We start from the raw sequence: 27,972 nt of genomic DNA on the forward strand, positions 1-27,972 counted from the left end.
CCAGCGTCCGTCCGGTCGGGCTCCTAGTTCTCGCGAGAGAAAGCGCAAAGCCTGCCGGGAGGGATGCGCGGCAGTCCGCAGGTTTGCCCAAAATGGCAGCCTTGGAGGAGGGTTTCACGTTGTCCGCGGTACCGTTGGGTGCCGGGCCTCACGGACTCCTAGGCGTGGAGCAGAGCGACAGACCTGACCAGTTTCTAGTGACGGACGGCGGCAGGACCGTCATCCTCTATAAGGTGAGGGCGATATGATCGGAGAGCCCGCGCTGAGGTCTCTCCCGGTTCCGAGCACTGAGCCAGAGCCGCAGGTTTCTCACGGCTTCAGGAAAGAGGTCATCGAGCGGCTTATTGGGGAGCAGACTCGGCCTCTCCAGAAGCTAAATGAGGTCTAGAATAGGACTTGGTGGTTTTCCTGGAGGGAGAGGCATAGACCCGACTTGCAGGCGGCGGAGCGTCTCAGTGCACGTGGGCTAGCCTCAGAGAGGAAAGCTGTGCTTTCGCTGCGCATCTCCGCATCTCCGGGTGAAGGCCTTCAGGTCCCCTCCCGGGCTGCCTCGTTACCCTGGCTGCCCGCGGGGGCGTTCAACGGAGATTGCGCGGGGGAGAGTGACTGGCAGCGTGGGAAGAGTGGTTTAGCTTTGTGTCCATCCCGTATAATTCTTCCCTCTCCTTGGGGCAAAAAAAAAAAAAAGTTTTGCGAGTTGTTTTGCTTGATTTGATGGCTTGATTGGAATCTTGATTCCGATTGAGCTATTGCCAACCACAGGCGGTAGATCCTTGGGATGAGTCCTGGTCAGGCTCTGTACGTGTCCCGCCCACTTTTTATCCGAACTCTTTTTCTCAAAGCTCCTTTTAAACAGTTTTGCTTTCACTGGTCTCCTAGAAAGTAATTATTTTTTATCTGAACTGCTGAACATAGTTTCCTGTGTCTTTAAGAAGCTAGCTAGCTACTTGGAAGTTTTGGGAACGGGTTGCCAGCATTCCTTATAGTGTCTGCTGGTCTTGACTCTTCTGATGACGCTGTTGGTTTGTACCTCGACTGTCAAGTGGAATTGAAATTTTGCAATTCCGGAGCATCTAGGTGGCTCAGTCAGTTGGGCGTCTGCCTTCGGCTCAGGTCATGATGCCAGGGTCCTGGGATTGAGTCCTACATGGGACTCCCTGATGACCAGGGACCCTGCTTCTCTTTCTGCCTGTGGCTCCTTCTGCATGTGCTTGTTCTTTGTGTCAAATGAATAGATAAAAAATCTTTTTAAAAAGTTTGCGATTCTTGCATAACAGTACAGTGGCTGATTGGAATTGGCATGATCAAAGGCATAGCGGAATCCCATTTTTTAACTGTACTATTTACTTAAAAAGTATTTACCTTTTTTCTTTTAGTAACTTATATTTTCATTTTACTTTTTAAAAGTTTTTATTATTTATTTATCTATTTATTTATTTATTTATTAAAAGATTTTATTTATTTATTCATGAGAGACACAGAGACAGAGAGAGAGGCAGAGACACAGGCAGAGGGAGAAGCAGGCTCCATGCAGGGAGCCCGACATGGGACTTGATCCCAGGTCTCCAGTATCACGCCTGGGCTGAAGACAGTGCTAAACCGCTGAGCCACCCGGGCTGCCCACTTTTTAAAAGTTTTTAATGTGTACTTACTTTTAATTGTTTTTTTTGTTTTAAGATTATTTATTTGACAGAGCAAGAGAGCGCAAGCGGGGGGAGCAGCAGAGGGAGAGGGAGAAGCAGGCTAACCGCTGAGCAGAGAACTGGAGGCAGGCTCCATCCCAGGACTGCAGGATCAGTACCTGAGCCAAAGGCAGACACTTAACCGACTGAACCACCCAGGCATCCCTACATTTTTTATATCTTTAAGTATTTATTTATTAGAGAGAGTGAGAGTACATGATCAGAGAGGAGGGACAAAGGAAGAAGGACAAGCAGACTCCCCCCTGAGCAGGGAGCCAGCTAGGAGCCTCACAGGACCCCGAGATCGTGACCCCAGCCCAAGGCAGCTGCTTAACTGATCGAGCCACCCAGGAGCCCCCCGTTTTTTATATTTTTAATTGTAGTAAGATACAACATAAAACTACTATGTTAACCATTTTTTTGAGTGTACCATATAGGGTATTAAGTATGTTTATGTTGTGCAGCCATTACCACCCTCCATCTCCCAAACTACTTTCATCTTGGAAAACTGAAATCCTATACCATTAAACAATAATTCCCTATTCCCCAAGTCCCTGACAACCACCATTCTATTTTCTTTCTTTCTTTCTTTCTTTCTTTCTTTCTTTCTTTCTTTCTTTCTTTCTTTCTTTTTTTTTTAAATATGCTTGGAGAATATTTTCTTTCTTAAGTGGAATCATACAGTGTTTGTCTTTTAGTGACTACTTTTTTTTTTTTTTTTAAGATTTTACTTATTTATTCCTGAGAGACACAGAGAGAAGCAGAGACATAGACAGGGAGAAGCAGGTTCCTCACAGGGAGCCCGATGTGGGACTCAGTCTCCAGACGGGGATCACACCCTGAGCCGAAGGCAGACATTCAACCACTGAGCCACCCAGGCAACCCATACTTACTTTTGTAATTGAGGAAACTTTTAAATGTTATTATTTAAATGATTTCTTTTGTCTTGATTGTAAATTTAATTGCTTGTGATGTCTGAAATTGAATTTTCAAATGTTGTATGTTATTTTGATTTCACTAGGTTTCTGATCAGAAACCCTTGGGAAGCTGGTCAGTGAAACAAGGTCAAGTTATAACATGTCCAGCTGTGTGCAACTTTCAAACCGGAGAGTATATTGTTGTACATGATAATAAGGTGAGTTTTAAAACTTTTTATATAATAATATACACAACAAATCAAATGTTGATTATTTTAGGTATAAGTGGAAGGTGGAATGCTTTTTTAACTTCTGTGTTTTCATTTAAGGTTTTGAGAATATGGAGTAATGAAGATGTAAACCTGGATAAAGTATTTAAAGCTACAGTAAGTCTTTGGATTTTCTAATGTATTTATTAGCTTATTGGTGAGATAGAATAGTTTATAATGTAGTATTTCATTTATCTTAATACATCTGTGAAAGTAAGCATAAAAGTTATATCAGCTTTTCATTGTAGTTTTCTTATAGTGTGTCTTGGAACACATCTTAGTTCATGAGTTAATATGTTAGCAAATAAAAACTTTAATTACCTGAGATTAAGGATTTTTTTTTTTAAGATTTATTTATTTATTTATTTATTCATGTTAGACACACACAGAGAGAGAGAGAGAGAGGCAGAGACACAGGCAGAGGGAGAAGCATGCTCCATGCTCGGAGCCCGATGCGGGACTTAGTCCCAGGACTCCAGGATTGTGCCCTGGGCCAAAGGCAGGCGCCAAACCACTGATCCACCCAGGGATCCTCGAGATTAAGGATTTAAATAATTCGGGATGCCTGGGTGGTTCAGCCATTGGGCACCTGCCTTCGGCCCAGGGCATGATCCTGGAGACCTGGGATCGAGTCCTGCTTCGGGCTCCTTGTATGGAGCCTGCTTCTCCCTCTGCTTATGTCTCTGCCTCTCTCTCTCTGTGTCTCTCATGAATAAATAAAATCTTTTTTAAAAAGGAAAAGGATTGGGCAGCCCGGGTGGCTCAGTGGTTTAGCGCCGTCTTCAGCCCAGGGCGTGATCCTGGAGACCTGGGATCGAGTCCCATGTTGGGCTCCCTGCATGGAGCCTACTTCTCCCTCTGCCTGTGTCTCTGCCTCTCTCTCTCTCTGTGTCTCTCATGAATGAATAAATAAAATCTTAAAAAAAAAAAAAAGGAAAAGGATTTAAATAATTCCTGAATGATAAATTTGCAGTGATTTCCATGAGCTTAGATGTTTATGGTGTGTCCTTTGTGAGAACTTCACTGTGCCCTTTCTTAAAATAGGTGGACCAGAACCTGCTAATTTTATGCATTATGTGGGTTTTTTTTTTTTTTTAAGATTTTATTTATTTAAGACAGAGCAGGTGAGCACAAGCACGAAGGAGGATCAGATGGAGAGGGAGAAACAGACTGCCCACTGAGCAGGGAACCTGATGTGGTTCTCAGTCCCAGGTTCTGATGCCTCATGACCTGAGCCGAAGGCAGATGCTTAACCAACTGAGCCACCCAGGCGCCCCTGCATTATGTCTTTTAGGAGTGCACAGAATGCAGTAAAAAAGAAGTTAGAGTAACAGTGCCTTTTCTTCTAGTGACCTAAAGTGTGTGTGGGTTTTTTCTTTTAAGATTTTATTTATTTATTTCATGAAAGACACAGAGGCAGAGCCATAGACAGAGGGAGAAGGGGAGAAGCAGGCTCCCTGCAGGAGCCCGATGTGGGACCTGATCCTGGGATGGGATCACTCCCTGAGCCAAAGACAGATGCTCAACCACTGAGCCACCAAGGTGTCCCTGTGTGTGTTTTTTAAAGATTTATTTATTTATTTGAGAGAGTGTGCTTGTGAGTGGCGAAGTGGGGTGGTGTGAAGGAGAAGGTGAGAGAGAATCTCAAGCAGATTCCCCTGTGAGCCAGGAGTCAGATGCAGGGTTTGTTCTTACAACCTTGAGATCGTGACATAAGCCCAAATCAAGGTCTTCAGCCACCCAGGTCCCCCTGACCTAAAGTTTGTTAATTAACTTTTTTTAACTTATAAATTGAGGGTCTCAAACTAGGATAACCTTGAAAGTTGCTTCCAGTTCTAAATGTCTAACTCTAAGTATAATTGGCAAACTTTAGAACTGATTGAGATATAATGGCAGTTATGACTTGGACTCTTGAAACTTCTAGCTAGCTAACTGTACTGTCACCTGACCCCAATCTTTTCTTCTTCTTCTTTTTTAAAAAGATTTTATTTATTTACTCACAAGAGATGCAGAGAGAGAGAGGCAGAGACACAGGCAGAGGGCGAAGCAGACTCCATGCAGGAAGCCTGATGTGGGACTCGATCCCAGGACTCCAGGATCACGCCCTGGGCCAAAGGCAGGCGCTAAACTGCTGAGCCACCCAGGCTGCCCTTCTTTTTTTTTTTTTTAAAGGTTTTATTTATTTATTCATGAGAGACACACAGAGAGAGGCAGGACATAGGCAGAGGGAGAAGCAGGCTCCCTATGGGAAGCCAGTTGTGGGACTCCATCCCAGGACCTCAGGATCACGCCCTGAGCCAAAGGCAGACGGTCAACTGCTGAGCCACCCAGGTGTTCCTTCCAGTCTCTTCATTTACCTTGCAATAATGCAATAATGTGATCCTTTATTTTACAGTGGGGTTAACTTCTTTTCTTAGAGTCACTGGCTGTAGTTGTGATTATGGCATCAGTCTAAGCACTGAACTGCTTAAAACTACATTGGTGTCTTCATTTATATCTTTCCCTACCTTCCGATTTTGGAGAGCCAGATTGTACGTAACCTTCAGTACACAAAATGGAAGGATAAACCAAAAATTCATAAAAATCATGACTTAAGGGGGGCACCTGGATGGCTCAGTTGGTTAATCGTCTGACTCTTGATTTTGGCTCAGGTCATGAACTCGTTGTGGGATCAAGTCCTACATTGGGCTCTCCACTCAACACAGAGCCTGCTTGAGACTCTCTCTCTCTCTATCTCCCTCTTCCCCTTCCCTTATTTTCCCATTCTGTCTCTCTAAATAAATAAAATCTTCTAAAAAAATAAATAAAATCTTTAAAAAATGATAACTTAAGAGGAGAGCAAGGAATAGGATAGACAGAAAAGGAGCAAAAGGCTTCTGTATGTATTTTATGTTGTGTATTTGACTTTGGAACATATAAAGCAGAATGAAAACAAAAACAAATCAGTTCTTAAAAATAAGCTTTCTATAAATGTCCTTATTCTCTTAGATATGAATTATTTTAGAATAAAAACTAATGCATTCTTATGTTCTTCTAGTTGTCAGCTGAGGTATATAGGATACATTCAATACAAGGGACAGAACCCTTAGTGCTATTTAAGGAAGGTGCTGTTCGAGGTTTAGAGGCCTTGCTTGCAGAGCCCCAGCAGAAAATTGAAACTGTTATCTCTGATGAAGAAGTGATAAAGTAAGTTCCAATACTTGTGAGTGAATTTTTTCCATAATACAAATGTACTGTGCATGTTTTTTAGGACATTCTTTGCCTTGTTCAAAAGTATTTTGGCTATAAATATAATAAAGCCTTAATTAAAAGCCATTTATATGCCATTGGCCAAATTAACATCCTCCAAAAGCCTCTTAGTGATCAGTGATTGGGAAAACTGTAGGGTCATGTGAGTCCTGTTTTAATGACAGAAAACTGGATAATCAGCTATTTGAAGATAAAGTGGGTAATGCCATGAGACCAAAATCTCTGTTTCTGTTATATTGCCCTGACTGCCAAGATCAGAACGCTTACTCCTGAGAAGTAGAGTTTGTTGTTAGTGAAATCATGATAGTGCTTTGAGCTCCCTGCTTTCCCAGATTCTGGAATAAAACTGGGGAAATGACTCACTCAAATGATAGAAGGAAATTTCATGATCTCACACTTCTCCGGTCCTCATTATTTTGTCACATGTCCTGTTGAGTTAACTTGCTGCCCCTCCTGGCCACTCGATGCAAACTAAATTTCTAAAAGTCAAAGGGAAGGCTTGTACTTAATGAACAATGTGGACAATGACCAGGTGTTCCTTAGCCCTGTAGAATGTCTCTAATGTGTGAGCAACTGTTTGGAGTAAATATTTAGGAAAGGTGGATATAGGTAGAGGATCTGAGTTTTATTTTTTATTTTTTTAAAGATTTATTTAATTTATTTATTTATGATAGTCACACACACAGAGAGAGAGAGAGAGAGGCAGAGACATATGCAGAGGGAGAAGCAGGCCCCATGCACCAGGAGCCTGACGTGGGATTCGATCCCGGGTCTCCAGGATCGCGCCCTGGGCCAAAGGCAGGCGCTAAACCGCTGCGCCACCCAGGGATCCCAGGATCTGAGTTTTAATGGCCACTTTGCCAGAATCTGACTATATAGCCTTGGTTACAAGCCCTTTACCTTCTTCTGCCTCATATCCCTCTGTCACTTAAAGAAGGCAGGTGAGATTGTAATGTTTTCTTTAGAGCACTAGTTTCAAAAGTGACTTAAAGAGGGAGGGGGAAGTCATTGCATACTGAGACATGCCCACCCTTTTGTAACTTTACAATTCACATTGTCTTTAAACCTCTGGGAAGTTAAGCAATTTGTGTTTAATCCAGAAATGCTTTTGACAAAGAAATGCCTCCTAATTCTCTGTGATGTATATTTTAAAACACTGAATTAAGTTCTCTGATGGCTCTTTGACTCTAAAAATTATTTAATAAAAGACACTCTCTTAGATTAAGATTGATAGGTTTTTCTCAGCCAGTAATTTGGCATTTTATAATTTTTCTTTCTATTTTTTTAGGTGGACAAAATTTTTCATGGTATTTAGGCATCCTGTTTTAATCTTTATTACAGAAAAAGTAAGTGGTATCTTTAATTCCTGGCCTATTTTGTGACATTTCAAATTCACATACATTACTGTTTAAACTAAATTGGGATTTAGTATTTCTCTCAGAAGATTTTATTTTATTGTGTATTTTTTTAAGTACTAAAAAACCTGCTAGTTACAAAGATATATTGTTTAGAACATTTTTACTTTAATTGGATAAGAGATATTTTTAAAGCACCCGTTGAAACAATTAGAAGAGAGCAACAACTGGCTTTAAATATAGTTGCTTGAAATGGCAATATTTTTAAATAAAATAACCTTTTTTTGTACAGCACAGGAATTACTTTGCTTATGTACAAATGTTTAACTCATGTACCTTAAGCAAATACACACTCTTACTTGGGCATGAAGAAAAATCTGTCATACAGAGGTTCACTGCATCTGTGGATCGGAAAGTCATCTCTTTGATGTCGTTAAGTAAGTGTTTTTATGTAACGTTTTTGAGATTGTAGTAAAAGGGTTATCACAGGATAGTGGGTTTTCTGAGTTAGAATCTTAGATTTAAAAAAAAAAATCTTAGTTTTTTGCAGTTTTCTATTATAGCACTTCCCTTCACATGCTTCCATAAAAGCATGTCTGCCTTTACTTTATGCAGTTTGCCCTATCTGGTCATGCATTAAGTCACTGGTTCTCTGCAGGTAACTTTTTTTATGTCTTAAGGTTTATCATAGGCAATAAATAATAATATAATACCAATAAAAAGGGGGAAATTATCTTTTATTTTTATTATCATAAGTCCAGGCTCTTAGATATTGCAATTAGTATAAAATACCTAAGGTTGGTATTGAGTGGCCCCTTTAGTCCTCTTTTCTAGCCTTAAGCTTTAGGGTACCCTCTTTGAACATTGTTGGAGGCAAGTGGGCTAAAGGAAACTAACAAGGCATTCATGGCCTATGCCAACCAGCATTTTATAGATTTGTTGATGCCTTGGAGTTTATCTAATGGTCTAAAGTAAAACCCTAATCTTACAATGTTATCTAACTAGGATAAAGAAAGCCGTTGTGGATACCTTCTTCCTCCTATCTTTTATGGCTCTTCTTAAAGTTGTTTTGAGAGAATTAAGGAAAAAGCAAGAACATTATTTTCATATTATCACAATTAAAAAGTCTTTTTTTTTAATTTTTTTTAATTTTTATTTATTTATGATAGAGAGAGAGAGGCAGAGACACAGGCAGAGGGAGAAGCAGGCTCCATGCACCGGGAGCCCGATGTGGGATTCGATCCCGGGTCTCCAGGATCGCGCCCCGGGCCAAAGGCAGGCGCCAAACCGCTGCGCCACCCAGGGATCCCAATTAAAAAGTCTTTTTGGGAATTCCTAGGTGGCTCAGTGGTTTGGCGCCTGCCTTCGGCCCAGGGCGTGATCCTGGAATCCTGGGATCAAGTCCTACGTCAGGCTCCCTATGTGGAGCCTGCCTCTCTCTCTGTGTGTCTCTCATGAATAAATAAATAAAATCTTTCAAAAAAAAAAAAAGTTTCAGAGGTAGAATTTAGTGGTTCATCAGTTGCATATAACACCCAATGTTATTACATCAGGTGGCCTCCTTAATGCCTATCACTGAATTATCCCCTCCACCCAAATTAAAAAAAATCTTCTGTGGGGGGTATCTGGGTGGCTCAGTTGGTTAAGTGTCTGTCTGCCTTTGGCTCAGATCATTGAGCCCCACATTGGGCTCCCTCTCCCTCTGTTCACACTCGTGTTCTCTCTCTCAAATAAATAAAATCTTTTTTTTTTTTTTTGTAAGATTTTATTTATTCATGAGAGGCACAGAGAGGGGGGGCAGAGACAGGCAGAGAGAGAAACAGGCTCCATACAGGGAGCCCGATATGGGACTTGATCCCAGGACTCCAGGATTACACCCCGGGCCAAAGGCAGATGCTCAACCGCTGAGCCACCCAGATAACCCTCAAATAAATAAAATCTTTTTTTTTTTTTTATAAATAAAATCTTTAAAAAGTTTTTGTGATGATTTTTACAAATGTTTACAATGGTTATTGAAAAGTTCCCATCATTTATCATATTAAAGTGTTTTCTTCTTTTTTTTTTTTTAATTTTTTTATTTATTTATGATAGTTACAGAGAGAGAGGCAGAGATACAGGCAGAGGGAGAAGCAGGCTCCATGCACCGGGAGCCCGATGTGGGATTCGATCCCGGGTCTCCAGGATCATGCCCTGGGCCAAAGGCAGGCGCCAAACCGCTGCGCCACCAGGGATCCCCAGTTTTTTCTTCTTTTAAAAAATTTTATTTATTTGAGAGAAAGAGCACAGGCAAGGAAGAGAGAGAGAAGCAGAAGCAGACTCCCTACTGAGCAGGAGCCTGACTCATGGCTTGATGCCAGGACCCTGGGATCATGACCTGATCGAAGGCAGACACTTAACCAACAACCACCCAGGCATCTCTAGAAGGTCTTTGAAATCCACTTAATGGCTTTCTTTAAGATGGACTGGTTTTCTTATAGATTAGTGTATAAGATACACGTACTGGTTTGGTTTGGTTTGGTTTGGTTTGGTTTGGTTTGGTTTGGTTTAAGTAGCCTTCATGCCCAACATGGGGATTGAACTCATGACCCTGAGATTAAGAGTTGTATGCTCTACCAACTGTGCCAACCAGATGCCCCAGATATACTTATTGTTAGATGAAAGTTTATGAGTTATGTTTTAGCTTATTGAATGAATATTGAAATAAGGAAGCCTGAACCAAAAGATCATAGAATCTTCATGATGTATCTAAAACCACAATAAGGGCAGCCCTGGTGGCGCAGCGGTTTGGCGCCGCCTGCAGCCTTGGGTGTGATCCTGGAGACTCGGGATTGAGTCCCACATCAGGCTCCCTGCATGGAGTCTGCTTCCCCCTCTCCCTGTGTCTCTGCCTCTCTCTCTCTCTCTGTGTCTATGAATAAATAAATAAAATCTTTAAAAAAATAAAATAAAATAAAACCACAATAAAATTGCCAATATTCCATTGAGGTACCAAAAGAGAGCAATTTCATATGGTTTTCCGGATGATGGAGTCAAGAGAAATGTCATATATAGGCCAGAATGCTGATTAATTTTGAATGTGAGATATATCCTTTTAGTGACTATAGATTGCATTCCTGAATTTACTCTCATATTTTAGGTTATTACAAGTATTTAGCTATTGTGACATTTCTTATGAGAGGTTTGGTTTTTTTTATGACTATTAGCAGGAGCAGAGGGAGAGGGAGAAGCAGACTCCCCACCAAGCAGGGAGCCCGAAGTGGGGCTTCATTCCAGGACCCCACGATCATGACCTGAGCTGAAGCAGATGTTTAGCCAATTGAGCCACTCAAGCGCCTCAGAGAGGGTTTTTTTTTGTTTTTGTTTTTGTTTTTTTAGATTTTATTTATTCATGAGAGACATAGAAGCAGAAACACAGGCAGAGGGGGAAGCAGGCTCCATGCTGGGAGCCTGACATGGGACTTGATCCGGGGTCTCCAGGATCAGACCCTGGGCCGAAGGCAGCGCTAAACCACTGAGCCACCTGGGCTGCCTGCCTCAGAGAGTTTTATTAATAATATTTATCCCTCAGTTTTAGGTTTGTGGTACAGTTTTTTTTTTTTTTTTAAGATTTATTTATTTATTTATTCATGATAGACAGAGAGAGAGAGGCAGAGAAGCAGGCTCCATGAAGCAGGCTCCATGCTGGGAGCCCAACGTGGGACTTGATCCCAGGACTCCAGGATCACGCCCTGGGCCAAAGGCAGGCGCTAAACCGCTGAGCCACCCAGGGATCCCCTGTGGTACAGTTTAAGGGAAAGCATAGAGTGATATGATTATTAAATTTGTTTATTTTTCTGATTGTATCCTGTATCATATTGGTAAAACTTATAAACAGCCTCTAGTATCTTTAATTTTAACAGATATAGAACTGTCTTTTAACTGATAATGAAGAAGAAATACTTGTTTCCAACAGGCTCTGATGGGTGTATATATAAAAGCTTGATACCAATACATCCGAATGACCCAGAAAAAAATCAGAGAGTGGTTAGATCACTGTTGCTGAAGACTGTGGTGTCTGGTAATGTTCGAAATGGTATTGCACTCACTGTCCTGGATCAAGATCATATAGCAGTCCTTGGACCACCACTGCCAGCTTCCAAGGGTGACTTGAAATCTGATCAATTTTTTTTTTCAATTAAGATGTTCTATGGATTTTCCCTTCAAAGTGTACCTTTTAGTCTTCATTTTCTTTTTTATTATCACCCATTCATTTTCTTTAGCATTATACTGAAATTGTTTTTATAGCTTCCTAACTCTTCTTGAATAGGTCTTTGATTTCATCTTACATTAGTTAATCTTTTTTAACTTTATTAACTTTAGTTTCTCTGTACTGAACACTCAAACACACAGTCTCGAGATCAAGAGTCACATGTCGTACGGACTGAGCCAGCCAGGTGCCCCATCTTTTTGAGACATTTCCTTGTATCACTACCTTATTCATGACTAATGTCTTAAAGGAATAAAAACTGCAAGTATCTGTGTCAACTATAGACATTTGATCATTGGTAAGCCTAGCAGTAGAGAATTGAATTCATAGCCTGATGACTAGACTATAAGAAATGGAAATCGCTTAGTGACTAGATTACAAGAATGGAAATCCACTAGACTTGGACAGCTTAAACTTCAGGGACCAGTAGTATGCTTTTTCATCTCTGATTTCAGAGCATAATTCTCATTTTCATCTCACCTCACCCCCAAATACCCCTCCACACACACAGACTTGTCTGTCATGAAGAATACATTTGTTGCTAGCCAGTACAAGATTGGGATCTTCAGGCCATGCTACAGAACTAAGAAATCTGCCTAGTGTTCAGGTCTCTCTGTGGCCTAGACTCCATCCACCATCTCCAATCTCTAATTTCGGAGCAAGAATCCTTTAATTTATTCCGTCCAGGCTCCCTACTGACTATACACTTAATTTACCCATCCTTATTTGTGTACTTTTTTCCTGTGTTTCTCCCCTCTTATTAAGATAGGAGCTACTAGTTAAAGCATAGCTATCCTGTGCCAGGCATTTTATGTATATTATTAGCTTATTGTTTGTATCAATCTTCCAACACCACCACTAGGGGGAGAAAGTAATTATCACTTTAATACTCTCTTTAATAACTTTAATAGTTATATTTTACAAATCAGATAACTAAACTAAATAGAATGATTCTTTTTCTTAGGCCACATACCTTACTGTTCTTAAGTCCTGGCACTTTTTACTATGCTGTGCTGTCCCTCTGTCCCCCCACCATCATCCCTGTTTCTGCTTCCTACTCTAACCCCCAAAACCCAGTAAGTACTGTTAGAGCTTTCAGTGTCTCTTTATAGAGTGTTTTCACATGTATACAAACAAGTATTACTACTTATTTTTCTTTCCTTTTTTTATGTGAATGGTAGTATACCATTCATACTGTTGTGCACCTTATTTGTTCACTTACCTGAGAGATCATAGAGCCCTCTCCATATCAACATTTATTACTAATTTATTATTATTACTATTATTAACACTTTATTCTTTTAGAGCAGTTTAAGGTTCACAACAAAATTGAGGGGAAAGTATATAAGATATCCTATATGCCCCTATTCCCACACATACCCATTTCTTGTTATAAGATCTCATTTCCTTGAGGTTCTGTGGCAATCACAGTCTTTTTTTTTTTTAAGATTATTTATTTATTTGAGACAGAGAACATGAGTGAGGGGATAGGGGCAGAGGGAGAGGAAGAGGGAGAAGCAGACTCTTCAGTGAACAGGGAACCTGACGTGGGACTTGAACCTAGGAGCTGGGATCATGACCTGAGCCAAAGGCAGATGCTTAACTGACTGAGCCACCCAGGCACCCAATCACTGTCTTCATTACTCAGTTTTATACTAATAAAGCAAGACTTAAGTATGTACTTAGGACTCTTCCTAATCTCCCCATTTCCTTCACCACCACAGTCAGCCTCATGTTTATATGTGGCATGACATCTGAATTTGCATGTCTTATTTTACAGAATGCGTCTCCATATGGAACACAAAATTTCAAACACTACAGACTTCCAAAGAGCTACCACAGGGGACCAGTGGTCAAGTAAGTTTCTGTCTTTGGAGATTTTCAAATTTAGATAATCTTATGCATGATAAATGTAGTATAAGGGGAGAGACTCCAGATTTCAATGATTTGGCAGTTTTTGATTAAAAAAATTGAAAAATATTCTTTACCTATGAGATATTTAATTTGGTATTTCAATTTTTATTAAGTTTGTCACCTTGAAAACACTATAGGTAATTTTAGATCAAGGAAGAATAATAAATAAAACATAGCTACTCCTTGGTTTGATGTTTTTACTTTTGTATTTCTTTTTAAATATCTTTATTTTTTATTATTTTTTTTAAACTATTCTCTACATCCAATGTGGGGCTTGAATTCAAGACTAAGAGTCATATGCTCTACGAAGCCTGCCAGGAGCCTCTATCTTTGTATTTTGTTTGTGTGTTTTAAAGATTTTATTTATTTATTCATGAGAGACACAGAGAGAGAGAGGCAGAGACACAGGCAGAGGGAGGAGAAGCAGGCTCCATGCAAGGAGCCCGATGCGGGACTCGATCCTGGTACCACACGATCACACCCTGAGCCGAAGGCAGGTGTCTTCTCTACTTCTGTATTTTGAACCATAAGCCAGGGCTATTACTTTTCCTAATAAATTAATCTTTTAGATTATATGGTAAACATAATGGAGTTACATAAGAATAATTTTTAAGATTTGTTTGAGAGAGCTAAAAAAGAGGGAGGGCTGGCATGAGTAGGAGGAGAGGGACAGAGGGAGAGGAGAAAGAGAAAAGGGCTCAATCTCACCACCCTTAGATCATGATCTGAGCTGAAATTGGGTCAGATGTTTAACTGAGCCCCCTAGTGCCCCTTGCATAAGAATTATTGAAGAGTTAAAATTTAAGACTAAACTTCTTGAGGCAGGAGTCCTTGTCTATTTTGTTATACATTTTATCTTCAGTGTCTGTCAAAGGTGCTCAGTAAGGATTGGTTCTTTAGTGAATGCATATTTGTATACAAATAAAATGTAGTCAAGATAATACAGTGTTATAGATCATTGGGATTAAAGAAGGAGACTAGATTCCACAGCATAGAATATTCTTACTTGTATTTAAACAAATAATAACAAAATTAACCACTCACAGTTCTACCACTCTAACAAACTTGTTTGATTTCCATGTTCTTTAAAGCTTTTTGTTCATATATCCATCTTATATTTTATTATTTTTTAAATTTGAATGATAAGATAGAATGTTAAATTCTGCTTTTTTCATCTACCACATTTTTAACAGAGCGCCCTGTTACAGTAGCCTTGGTAATTATTACGTTAATAGATGTGTGACAGTGGCAATATTAATTTTAAATAATGAAATGCCATATATTGGTCAGATTTTTAGAAGTAAAGAGTATTCTTTAAATTATGCTTCAGGGATCCCTGGGTGGCGCAGCGGTTTGGCTCCTGCCTTTGGCCCAGGGCGCGATCCTCGAGACCCGGGATCAAATCCCACATCGGGCTCCTGGTGCATGGAGCCTGCTTCTCCCTCTGCCTATGTCTCTGCCTCTCTCTATATATATGACTATCATAAGTAAATAAAATTTAAAAAAATAATTATGCTTCATTCCTGGGATGCCTGGGTGGCTCAGCAGTTAAGCGTCTGCCTTTGGCTCAGGATGTGATCCCAGGATCCGGGATTGAGTCCCACATCACACTCCCTGCATGGAGCCTGCTTTTCTCTCTCTCTCTTTCTCTGTCTCTCATGAATAAATAAATTGTGTTTTTTTTTTTTAATTATGCTTCATTTAGATGTGAGCAAAAATAAGAGTTTTGTAAACCTACTCACTTAATAAGCTGTACATGTAAGATTATTCTGGAAACTTAACTTTGTCTTGTTTTTTGTTATATTAAGATTGCTCATACTACAAGTTATTTATTTTTTGGAGGGGGTTACAAGTTATTTTTATAAATGAAACTCAGATCTTAGAAGAGAAAAAAACTGCTTATTTTTTATAACATTTTTTATAGCTCTGGTATTATGGGGAAAATTTATTTATGCTACATGGAAAATTTCTTACTGTGATTCCATACAAGTGTGAAGTATCTTCATTAGCAGGTGCTCTTGGAAAACTCAAGCATAGTCAAGATCCAGGTAGGAACTTTGTTTGTTTGTTAAGATTTTATTTATTACAGTGAAAGAGTGTGAGTGGGAGGTGGTAAATGAAGAAGGAGAGACAGGTTCTTTGCTGAGCAGGGAACCCTGGGATTGTGACTTGAGCTGAAGGCAGATGCTCAACTGACTGAGCCACCTAGGCACCCCTGTTTGTTTTTTTCAAGTAACTTCTGTGTCCATTGTAGAGTTTGAACTCATGACCCTGAGATCAAGAGTCACAAGCTCTACCTACTGAGACAGCCATGTGCCCCAGAACCTTCTGATTTTTTATTAATATAAACCATTTTATTAAGTTCCAGTTTGACATAGATTTCTACAACCATCAGTTTACAGAGCTTAATTTTGATGTTGAAATTTGCTGCTGTTCTTTGATGTTTCCTTGACCCAGGTATCTACCTTGGGAACAGTTACATTGTAGGTATTGCTGCAGGCTGAAGAGCTACACTGTTTTGAACATCAGGGTTCTGACTTCAGGGGCAATGGGAGAGTCCCCCAGACAAACTCATTAATACTTTTACCCTCCTGGGTTTACTAGTGGTCTCAGATGTTGGCTTAGCATTGCTGGTCACAGCCATACACTGTATTGGTTGTGGTTTGTTTTTGTTTTAAGATTTTATTTATTAGAAAGTGAGCACGAGAAGGGGGGAGGCGGAGGGAGAAAGAAAGGAAAAACCAGATTTTCCACTGAGCAGGGAGCCTGATATAGGGCTGGATTCCAGGTCCCTGGGATCTTGACCTGAGCCAAAGGACGATGCTTAAGCAAATAAGACCTCAAAGTGTCCTCTTTTTTTTTTTTTTTTTTTTGAGACTTATTTATTTATGAGAGACACAGAGAGAGAGAGGCAGGCTCCATACAGGGAGCCCGATGTGGGACTCGATCCCAGAACTCCAGGATCACGCCCTGGGCCAAAGGCAGGCACTTAACTGCTGAGCCACCCAGGCGTCCCTCAGAGTGCCCTCTTATACTGTATTGTGACATATTGATCTGGGTTTATCAGGAGAATTCTGTGGTCTTGAAAGCTTCTCTTGAATTATGCACAAATGGTTGTTTTTGTTGTTCTTTGGTTGGCTAAATACAGTAGGTCAAAAAATTCAAGAAATTGTATACTTTGTGTTTTCTTAGGCACTCAGACTGTGCCTCATTTTGTAAACTGGGAAACATCTCGGGGGTATGGATTTGGATCCCAGAACTCAGAGCAGTCGAAGAGAATTGTAAGTTTGGTGGTTGAGATAGAAATGTTAATGCAGATATCAAAAAAAAAAAAAAAAGGAAAGGAAAAGGTATCTTAATGATTCATATCTGTACAACTCTTATAGCTTTGATTATATTTTAGATTTTATTTATTTGAGAGAGCGTGTGTACATGTGACTGGTGGGAGGGGTAGAGGGAGAGGGGCGGGGAGCCTGACATGAGCTTCATCCCAGGATCCCAAGATCATGGCTTGAGTTTAAGGCAGGCACTCAATGGACTGAGCCACTCAGGCATCCCTGTAGCTTTGATCCTTCTTTCTTTTTTTTTTTTTAATTTTATTTATTTATTCATGAGAGACATGGGTGGGGGGGCGGGCAGAAACATAGGCAGAGGGAGACGCGGGCTCCATGCAGGGAGCCCGATATGGGACTTGATCCCAGGACTCCAGGATCATGCCCTGGGCCAAAGGCAGGCACCAAACTGCTGAGCCACCCAGGGAGCCCTGTAGCTTTGATCTTAATGACAGGGCAACTTGAATCTTGAACCCAGTAACCTGACATCTTTTATCAGGTTACTGACACCTGGACTACACAGGTAGTCCAGTTTTTATAGGTGTGTGTAAGACACAGGTGTGAAAATGGACAGTTCACAATTAGTAATAATACCTTCCTGAACATAGAGATTTTGTTTTGTGTTTAAAAAAACAAAAACCTTAGAAGTCTTAAAGGTATTTAAGTTAGTTGAAATAAACCCACTTTTCATTGTAACAAACTTAAATGTTTTTAAAAGTGTTTGATTAGAGCATGTGTACTATTCTAGTCTGTTTAGGACATTTTGTATTCTTCTAAGTGTATTTTGGATCTTTTGCATTGTTTTAAGATCTTAATCAATTTATTTAATTGCAGTTAAGGAGAAGAAAAATTGAAGTGAGTGTACAGCCTCCACCATCCAAACAACTTTTGTCAACTATAAAGGTAAATACAATACTAGAAATAAGAAAAATCAACTCAAGTGGTTGAAAGAAATCTCATCTAGTTTTCATTCTAATTATGATGAGCTACCTTTATATCTCTAGCTAACATTTGTTTAGTGTGTTAAGGTTGTCAGAGACATCCAGTACTTTGGCTCGTTGTCTCTTACTGAGCATTTTGGGAGGTTACTGTAATGATGGTGGCCTCATCACTATCTCTTTCACCTTTGCATTGAATATATTTGTAACTTACCCTCTTAATTTGATTTCTAAACCTTGGCCTTGTTTTTTGTTGTGTTTTATGTTTTGTAGTTTATCTTTGTGCAGCAAATTGTAGTATCAACTCTAGTTTCATAGGAATGCATAAATACTGTTGACAATTGAAGAAAATGTTGAGCAAGGAACTGCTAAGTTCAGAGTGACATTTATTATTGTACCAAACTGAACTCTTGTTATTTCTGCCCTTTCAGAAAGATTCAGAAAAACGCATTGTAGAAGAACTATGTAAATTTTTGGCTAGTAAGCAGACCCCTGATTTTCATACTATTATTGGGGATATAGTATTAGAACTTCTGGGAAGACATAAAGTAGAACCATCATTTTATCCCCGGAACGCTCTGATGCAGCTTATCCGAACACATGTGCTTTCTTACAGGTAAATGTTTTTGTATACCAAACTCTCTATGCATAACTCTTTTGACTTTTTTACAATTCTAATATTCATATTCTGTAAAAGCTTATACATTATTTGCAGTTGAGATTTTTCTTTTTTTTTTTTTTTTTGAGATTTTTCTTAATATACAAAAATGATTCATGGTTGTTTCTCTTAGCTTGTGCCCTGGCTTAATGGAAGTTGCCTTAGAAAAGACAGATGTACAGATGTTACAGCTCTGTCTACAACAGTTCCCTGACATTCCTGAATCAGTCACCTGTGCTTGCTTAAAAATTTTCTTAAGGTAAGTTAGAAGCTGATGGTCCTTTTTCTGCATTTTTAATCTTTTACATTACTCAATTTCTGAAACTTTGATGCTTATAAAATGAACATTTTTCCAGTGAGTTCATGCAGTGATAAGAATTCATTTCTCTTCCAATTAACGTGATGATAGCATTAGTGATGACAGTCTTCAAGAAGCAGAAATCAATATGGAATCAGTTTCTGACTATATTGATTCTGTGCAAGAGGAGAAAATGGAAGAGCAAACGGAAATTCTTCACAATGGCTTCAATCCTGAAGAAGAAAACTGTGATAACTGTGATCGGGAGTTAAACAAAAAGCCTCAGGACACAGCAGAAGAGACCACTTCGTGCCCTGTGATACCAAAGAGAGCAGCTCTGCTGTATCCTTTGAAACAGTTTCCCCTACATTGTCTCTTTCCATACAGTCAAGTGCTGAGCAGTAACTAAGGCATAATTGGATCATCTCAGAAGCTTTCTTTTCTATTTTCCAGTTTTCTTTTCAGTTTCTGCTAGAAAATGGAGTACAGTCAATTCTATATGCAAACAACTTAATGACACCTGATTTAAGAAGCTTTGTGAAGGCAGAAGCTCTCTCAATTCTAAAAAATAGTATTCTTGATAAATACCACTTATAAGAGTGAAGTTTTCAGGTGACCTCTAGTGATTATGAGGAAGTTCAGTGATAGAGTTCTTTGAGAAAAGTATAACTTTCTATAAATTTAGAAAATATATCATTGGGGAAGGGAGTTACTCATAATTTCAGTAGAAAAGACTTTATTGAAACAAGTTTTCCTTTAGTCATAAGTAGAAATGCAATTCTTCATTCAGCTTACAGTGAAATGTTTCTTCTGCCTCACTTGAAAGACATCCCAGCACAACATGTCACTGTAAGTATTCTTAGACATCCTATAGAATTTTATTTCTGGTTTATTTCTTAAGATTTTATTTAGTTATTAGAGAGAAAGCACAAGATAGGGAAGGTCAGAGGAAGAAGCAGACCCCCAGCTGAGCAGGAACCTGAGTGGGGCTTGATCCTAGGATTCCAGGATCATGACCTGAGCTGAAGGCAGACACTTGACTGAACCACCCAGGTGTCCCCTATTTCTAGTTCAAATTTTACTGCTTAACCCTAACCAGCTTTAGGGCATTTGAAAGGTTATCAGGTTCTTTCAGGTCGGTAAGAGGGACTGTTTCCCAGTCCCTATGCTGAAAAATTGTGCCTAGGATTCAAGTGACTTCTGTTTGGCAGATCTTAGCATGTTCCTGATGCCAAGTCTGAAAGCCAGGTTAATCTAAGTTAAAAAACAAATGCCTGGCTCAGTTGGTTAAGTGTCTGCCTTCGGCTCAGGTCATGATCTCAGGGTCCTGGGATCGAGCCCTGCATTGGGCTCCCTGCTCAGCAGGGAATCTGCTTCTCCCTCTCAGTGTACATGCTTTCTCTCAAATAAATAAATAAAATCTTTAAAAAAAAAAAAATGCCTGGGGCACCTGGGTGGCCCAGTCAGTTGGGCATCTGCCTTTGGCTCAGGTCTTAGTCCCCAATTTCAGGGAATCAAGTCCCTCATCAGGACCCTGCTCTTTGGGGAGCCTGCTTCTCCTTCTGCGTCTCTCATGAATAAATGAATAAAATCTTAAAAAAAAAAAAAAAAGTGCCTGGCTGGCTCAGTTGGTAGAGCATGTGACATTTGATCTCAGGCTTGTGAGTTCCAGTCCCATGTTGGGTGTAGAGATTTTTTTTTTAGTAAATAAGTGAATTAATGTATATATGTATGTATGTTTTTGGTGTGTGTTTTTGTTTTTATTATTTTTTAAAGATTTATTTATTTATTTATTTATTTATTTATTTATTTATTTATGATAGAGAGAGAGAGGCAGGCTCCATGCAGGGAGCCCGACGTGGGACTCGATCCTGGGTCTCCAGGATCACACCCCAGGCTGAAGGCTGTGCTAAACCGCTGAGCCACCCATGCTGCCCGTGCTTTTGTTTTTAAAATAGAAATTAAAAATAGCTGAGAGATGGATTTTCTCTCTTCTACTTAATTATTTGCAAACAGATTAAGCTCCCCAGCCACCCCTCCCAAACCAAATGAACTCTTCATTGATGGCAAAGACTGCGTTTTACTCATTTTTTGTGTCCCCAGATTCTAGTATATTTGCCTGATGTATAATTAAATTTGGTAGCTTCGGATCCCTGGGTGGCTCAGCGGTTTAGCACGCCTGCCTTTGGCCCAGGGCACGATCCCGGAATCTCGGGATCGAGTCCCGTGTCGGGCTCCCGGCATGGAGCCTGCTTCTCCCTCTGCCTGTGTCTCTGCCTCTCTCTCCTCTCTCTATGACTATCATGAATTTAAAAAAAAATCCGGTAGCTTCTTAAAATTCTTTAGTCTCTTTGTTAGCTTTATACAGAGAGAACATTTTTCTATCAAGGTGATAAATTGTCCTTTTTCTTCCTACCCAGCTATTTCTCCAGTATTTGTATTTCCTTTATCTGAAGTGTAGTGAAAATGCTACCATGACTCTTCCTGGGCTACACCCTCCAACCCTGAACCAGGTAAGCTAGTTTTTTTTCTAATTTAATTTTTTACTTTTTATTTTGATTCGAGTATAGCTAATATACAGTATTATAGTAGTTTCAGGTGTACAGTATTGTGATTCAAACACTTCCATACATCACCCAGGGTTCATCATGATTAATGAACTCTTAATCCTCTTCACTTATTTACCCTATCCTTCCATCCACCTGCTCTCTGGAAATCAACAGTTTTGTTTTCTCTAGTTAAGAGGTTTTTGTTTTTTTTTTTGGTTTGTCTCTTTTTTCTTTGTTCATTTGTTTTATAAATTACACATATGAGTGAAATCATGGTATTTCTCTTTCTCTGACTTAATTTGCTTAACATAATATCCTCTAGATGCAACCGTGTTACTGCAAATAGCAAGATTTCATTCTTTTTGATGGCTGAGTAGTCTTCTACTGTATATTATGTACAGCCTCTATTCCTTTATCTGTCGATGGACACTTCGAGTGATTTTATAATTTGGCTATTGTGAATAATGCTGCAATAAACAAAGGGGTGAGATAATCCTTAATTGAATTTGGTACTGGGAAAAATCTGTAAAAAAAAATAATAATAAGGTTATATATAATGTCAGAACTTGAATTCAGTGACTGATTTCTCTTTGTCTTCTAGTTCATAGGAACCTCCTCCCTCACTGGAGTAAGATAGATTTAGAGCCATAATTCTGTACTTAGAGAACTTAAATACATCTTAAACTCCTGATTCTTTGGGCCTCCTGGGTGGCTCAATTGGTTAAGCATCCAACTTTTGATTTCTGTCTGAGTCATGATCTCAGGGTTGTGAGACCCCCATGGGGCTTTATGCTGATTATGGGGTCACCTTGAGATTCTCTCTCCCTCTTCCTCCGCTGATGCACGCATATGTGCATGTTCTATAAATAAATGAATAAATAAATAAAATCTTTTTAAAAATTATTGATTCTTTATTGTGACCCTTTTCAAGGATTTTCTTAGCCTCTTTGGGAGAAGGTGATAATAAGTGTCCTAATCTTAAAAGAAGATTAACGAAAAAAATGTTTTCAGAGAAATTCCTGATATTCTTTAAATAATATTTATTTGAGAACCAGTTTAGAACATTAAAAAGTTTATTGTGTTTAGAATCACCTGGCTGCTTGGCTCAGTCAGGAGAACATGTGACTCTTGATCTTGGGGTTGTGAGTTAGAGCCCCACATTGGGTGTACAGATTACTTAAATTTTTTTAAAGAATTCATTGTGTTCTAAGAATGTTATTCTAATTAAGTGCTTGAAGCACTTAGTTTGACTACTTAAAATTTTGTTAAGTAGTTAATTTTTGTACTAAAATATTCCAATAATACTAAAGGTTGCATCTCCACTCCCATAGTCCCTCTAAGGGATAACCAGTGTTAAGAGTTTCTTTTGGGACTCATGTATGGCTCATTCTGTAGAGCATGCAACTCTAGATCTTGGAGTTATGAGTTCAAGCCCCACCTTAGGTATAGAGATTCCTTAAAAATAAAACCTTTATTTTATTTTACTTTTTAAATAAAACCTTTAAAAGAAAAAGTTTTTTTTTTTTTTTTTTTTTTTGGTCTGGAAATTTTCTTTCTTTACCCTAACATATCTTCCTCTTGTCTTTCTAACACAAATTAGATCATAGTATGCATGCCATTTGCAGTTTGCTTTTCTCATTCTGTATTGTGTTTTGGAACATCTTCTGAAGGAATTAACATATATCTGCCTCAGTCCTTTTTTTTAATTTAATTTTTTTAAGTAGTCTTTTTTTATTTTTTTAAGATTTTATTTATTTATTCATGAGAGACACAGAGAGAAAGGCAGAGACACAGGCAGAGGGAGAGGGAGAAGCAGGCTCCATGCAGGGAGCCCGATGCAGGACTCGATTCCGGGTCTCCAGGATCACACCCTGGACTGAAGGTGGCGCTAAACCGCTGAGCCACCTGGGCTGCCCTTAAGTAGTCTTTACACCCAACATTAGGCTCCAACTCAAAACTCTGAGATCAAGAGTTAACAGTCTCTTCCTTCTCAGCCAGCCAGGTACCCCCCTACCTAATTACTTTTAACCATGAATGCTATTCATTTTATGGAGAGTTATAATTTATCAGTCCCATTTGGCATTTAAGTTGTTCACAGTGTTTTTACTATTATAAGCAAACCTTCAGTGATCATCTTTATATAGATACTTTTGTGAAATTATGAGAAAACACCTGTGGGGTAAATTCCCACAAGTGAAATTACTGGATAAAGGGTACATACATTTTTTAGTTTAAAAATTTTTTTAAAAAATAATCACCCACACACACTTTTTCCTTCTTATTAAGTATTTTCTACACCCAGCGTGGGGCTTGAACACACAACCCAGAGATCAAGAGTCCTGTGCTTTTCTGACTGAGCCACCCAGGTGCACTCTACATTTTTAGTTTTAAAAATTCCAGTACCTTTCTGAAGGATTGAAAGCATCTTTTCTTGCCTATTTATATTCCCTTTTGTAAACTGCCATGTTAAGTTCTTTGTTCATTTTTCGATTACATTTTCTTTTTCATTTTGGCTTATGAGAATTGTGTTTTAGGAAATTAGCCTTTTTTTTTTTTTTTTGTGGAGTATACTATAAGTACTTCTTTCCTATCACCTTCTACTTTTTTCAGTGTTATCTTTGCCATAGATAAGGTTTTTAATTTTTAATTTTATTTAAATTTTTTAATTCTTAAAATTATTAAGCTTTTTCTGTTTTGCTTCTTTATGGTTATGTCATGATTAAGGCCATTCCCACTCTGAGAATATGAAAATAACCACCCTTTCTTTCCCTGCTATGTTCATGGTTTCTTTTTCCATCTTTAATTTCTTGATACATAGAAAATTTATTTTGCTGTAAGGAGTTTGATAGAAATCAGCCTTCCCCTCTCCACCTAGATGGATAACTAGTTTCTTTAATGCTTTTTTATAACTGATACTTGCATGTTAACTGCATCATCTGAAGATGTAGAATTGTGTAGATTACTTTAATAAATGTAGAGTATTAAAGTGTATTTTAGTTCATGGTAGTTCATCTTTAATACACACACCCTGGGGCACTTGGGTGGCTCAGTTGGTTGGGCATCTGTCTTCGGCTCAGAGGTCAGAATGTGGGGTCCTGACATCAAGCACCACGTCAGGCTCCCTTCTCAACAGGAAGTTAGCTTTTTCCTCTCCCTGCTACTCTCCCTTGCTTATGTGTGCTCTCTTTTTTAAATGGATACATAAAATCTTAAAAAATATATATATACACAACACCCTATTCTTGGGGCATAGTGCTGTTTCAGAGTAGGAGATGAGTGGGTTGCTTTTTCTGTAACTGCCAATGCTTTTTTTTAAGATTTTATTTTTATTTTTATTTTTTTTAAAGATTTTATTTATTTATTCATCAGAGAGAGAGAGGCAGGGACACAAGCAGAGGGAGAAACAGGCTCCATGCAGGGAGCCCAATGTGGGACTCGATCCCAGGTCTCCAGGATCACACCCTGGGCTGAAGGCGGCACTAAACCGCTGAGCCACCTGAGCTGCCCAAGATTTATTTTATTTTATTTTATTTTATTTTATTTATTTTATTTTATTTTATTTATTTTATTTTATTTTATTTTATTTTTTATTTACTTTTACTTTATTTTTTATTTTATTTTAATTTTATTTTATTTTTTTATTTTTCATTTTATTTATTTATTTATTTATTTAATTTTTATTTTTTATTTTTTCCAAGATTTTATTTTTAAGGGCAGACCGGGTGGCTCAGCGGTTTAGCACCGCTTTCAGCCCAGGACCTGATCCTGAAGACTTGGGATCAAGTCCCATGTTGGACTCCATGCAGGGAGCCTGCTTCTCCCTCTGCCTGTGTCTCTGCCTCTCTCTCTCTCTCTCTGTCTTTCATGGATAAATAAGTAAAATCTTTAAAAAAAAATTTATTTTTTAAGTAATCTCTACACCCAACATGGGGCTCTAACCCACAACCCCAAGATCAAGAGGCCCATGATTCACCAACTGAACGAACCAGGTGCCGCAATTTAAAAAACTTTTAAAAGAAGAGACCAGTACTCACTCTTCTTTGTAATAAATATCACTCTGGCTTTCTTTTTACTTGTTAATGCTATGAAAAAAATTCAGTTATGCTTGTAAAATAACAAGTATAAATCAAAGAGTATTTGGGTTTTTTTTTTTTAAGATTATATTTATTTATTCATGAGAGACACACAGAGAGAGGCAGAGACATAGGCATAGGGAGAAGCAGGCTCCTTGCAAGGAACCTGATGTGGGACTCGATCCCAGGACCCCGAGATCACGACCTGAGCCAAAGGCAGATACTCAACCACTGAGCCACCCGGGTACCCAAGAAGAGTTTTTTTTTTTTTTTTTTTTTTTATTTATTTATGATAGTCACAGAGAGAGAGAGAGAGGCAGAGACACAGGCAGAGGGAGAAGCAGGCTCCATGCACCGGGAGCCTGATGTGGGATTCGATCCCGGGTCTCCAGGATCGCGCCCTGGGCCAAAGGCAGGCGCTAAACCGCTGCGCCACCCAGGGATCCCCCCAAGAAGAGTTTTGTTTTGTTTTTTTTAAGATTTTATTTATTCATTCATGAGAGACACAGAGAGAGGCAGAGACACAGGCAGAGGGAGAAGCAGGCATCATACAGAGAGCCTGACGTGGGACTCGATCCAGGGTCCCCAGGATCACGCCCTGGGCTGCAGGCGGCGCCAAACCGCTGCACCACTGGGGCTGCCCAAGAAGAGTATTTTTGTATTGATTAGAAATTACTCCATTTCTAAACTTAAATGTTTAGATTTTTATAAAGGTGACTAATTTCTCTTATAGCTGTTTGATATAATTGTGGACTTTGTAAAATGAATTAACCCAAAATTAAATCTAAAATCTTAACTCCTTTTCCTGTTTCTCTTCAGATTATGGATTGGATATGTCTACTTCTGGATGCTAATTTTACTGTTGTGGTAATGATACCAGAAGCAAAAAGGCTACTATTAAGTCTTTACAAATTTGTGAAATCCCAGGTGTGTGATTATTTGATATATACGAGTCTCTTTTGTACCCAAGTATCACTTAAATTATAATTAAGCCTTAAAATTTTTATCTTGGAATAACTATAAGTAATCATGAAAGATTTGTTCTTATAGGAGTCACGGTAAAAGTCACTCTGAAACTTTTTCCTTTAGATATGCATTTGTTCCGAGCTCAACAAGATTGAAGTAAGTTTTCGTGAACTGCAGAAACTAAATCAAGAAAAGAATAATAGAGAATTATATTCGATTGAAGTGCTGGAACTCTTCTGATGTCACCAGTTGTCCTTCATCGATATTTTATGAAGCTCTTTTATGTGAATCCTTCCTACTCATGCAGGCAAGAGATGTGTTTTGTTTGTGAGTGTCTCTCAGTGACAAGAGAAGTGTGTCAGCTAGAACCCGGACCATCACCTAGAGATGCTCCTAGGTTGGACTGTAGGTTGCACATGAACCTATTTTAGTTTATGGGAGTTGGGGGGGAGAGGTTCTGAAACTTTTTTTAAATATGTAACTGAGCTGATTTTAAGTAAACTTTTTTGTGTATTGATAAAAATCTAATTTCTTACGTGTGTTTTGATTAGTTCTTTTAGTAAAAAAAAAAAAAAAAAAAGTTACCATTGAAACAATGATTCTAAGAAGAAGGTAGTTTTATCAGAGAACCTGTCTCAGCTCACCTGTGCTCACAGGAGACTGAGGAGGCCGATTCCATAAGCTGAGTAGGGAAAGGTCTTTGTACAGGCATATTCTTGTCTTCTACCACTTATGTCCTTTCCCTGCTTCCACTTAGCTTTACATGCTCAGAAGTTTAACAGTACCTCTATTTATTTATCTCATATTATCTTCATAATTAGTTGGTAATTTAGGTTTTTGTATTACTAAATAGTAAAAAAAAAAAAAAAAAACAAAAAACACAGTTTTATGAGTTGATTGACCATAGAATTTCCCATTTTAACTCTTTGGATTTAGGACCATTGAGAGATTTTATGTAGACAAAATGGGTGTTTTGTTTCTTGAAAATAAACTCAAGTTTATATTTGTTAAAAATGAAATCATTCTTTCAGGTAGTGAATTAAGATCCCTATACATAACTTGAAACATTTCTCAGCTATGCAGGTCTCTGTTGAGTAAATAATTTTGAAACCTGTTTTAATTTGAAGGGTTGTAATACGTTAAAAATTTCTGTAAATTCTAGTGCAGAAATATAGATTCAGATGTGATTGTGAGGCCCAGAGTTACAGAATCCCAATTGCTTCAGTTAATTTGCATTGGAAAAAGCCTTCATTTTTAGGTCATTTACTTTCTATAAACTTTAGTTACAATTATGGCAATTAGCAGACAGCTTCTCAGTCTGCTTAATCTCTTCTTAATCCCAAGAGGAAAGAAACACAAGGGTAACCCCATATATTAACTGTCCTGCTTACTTTATATAATAGGACTTCTTGCTCAATTTAAAGTGATACTGTACTTCTCAGCAGAAATAAAAATGTAGGTTTTCATAGTAGTGCAGTTTCTGTATATGGTCCTTATAAGTGAATAAAATACTGATTTTTTAAAAA

General features: G+C 38.7%; 1 protein-coding gene across 1 annotated transcript; it reads left to right on the plus strand.

Annotated features, from left to right (window-relative positions):
- Positions 1-18: 18 nt before the first annotated feature.
- Positions 19-27,972, plus strand: NOL11 (nucleolar protein 11). Its single transcript, XM_038546824.1, has 18 exons — positions 19-233; positions 2,704-2,817; positions 2,929-2,985; positions 5,906-6,054; positions 7,406-7,463; positions 7,765-7,909; positions 11,425-11,613; positions 13,499-13,575; positions 15,557-15,680; positions 16,825-16,913; positions 17,799-17,867; positions 18,334-18,518; positions 18,694-18,819; positions 18,970-19,200; positions 19,629-19,707; positions 21,279-21,371; positions 26,300-26,407; positions 26,570-27,972. Exons 1-18 carry the CDS (start codon positions 93-95, stop codon positions 26,684-26,686), a joined length of 2,151 nt encoding a protein of 716 aa, XP_038402752.1. The 5' UTR covers positions 19-92; the 3' UTR covers positions 26,687-27,972.

Source organism: Canis lupus, chromosome 9, assembly GCF_011100685.1.
Source record: "Canis lupus familiaris isolate Mischka breed German Shepherd chromosome 9, alternate assembly UU_Cfam_GSD_1.0, whole genome shotgun sequence".
Taxonomy (NCBI): Eukaryota; Metazoa; Chordata; class Mammalia; order Carnivora; family Canidae; genus Canis; species Canis lupus.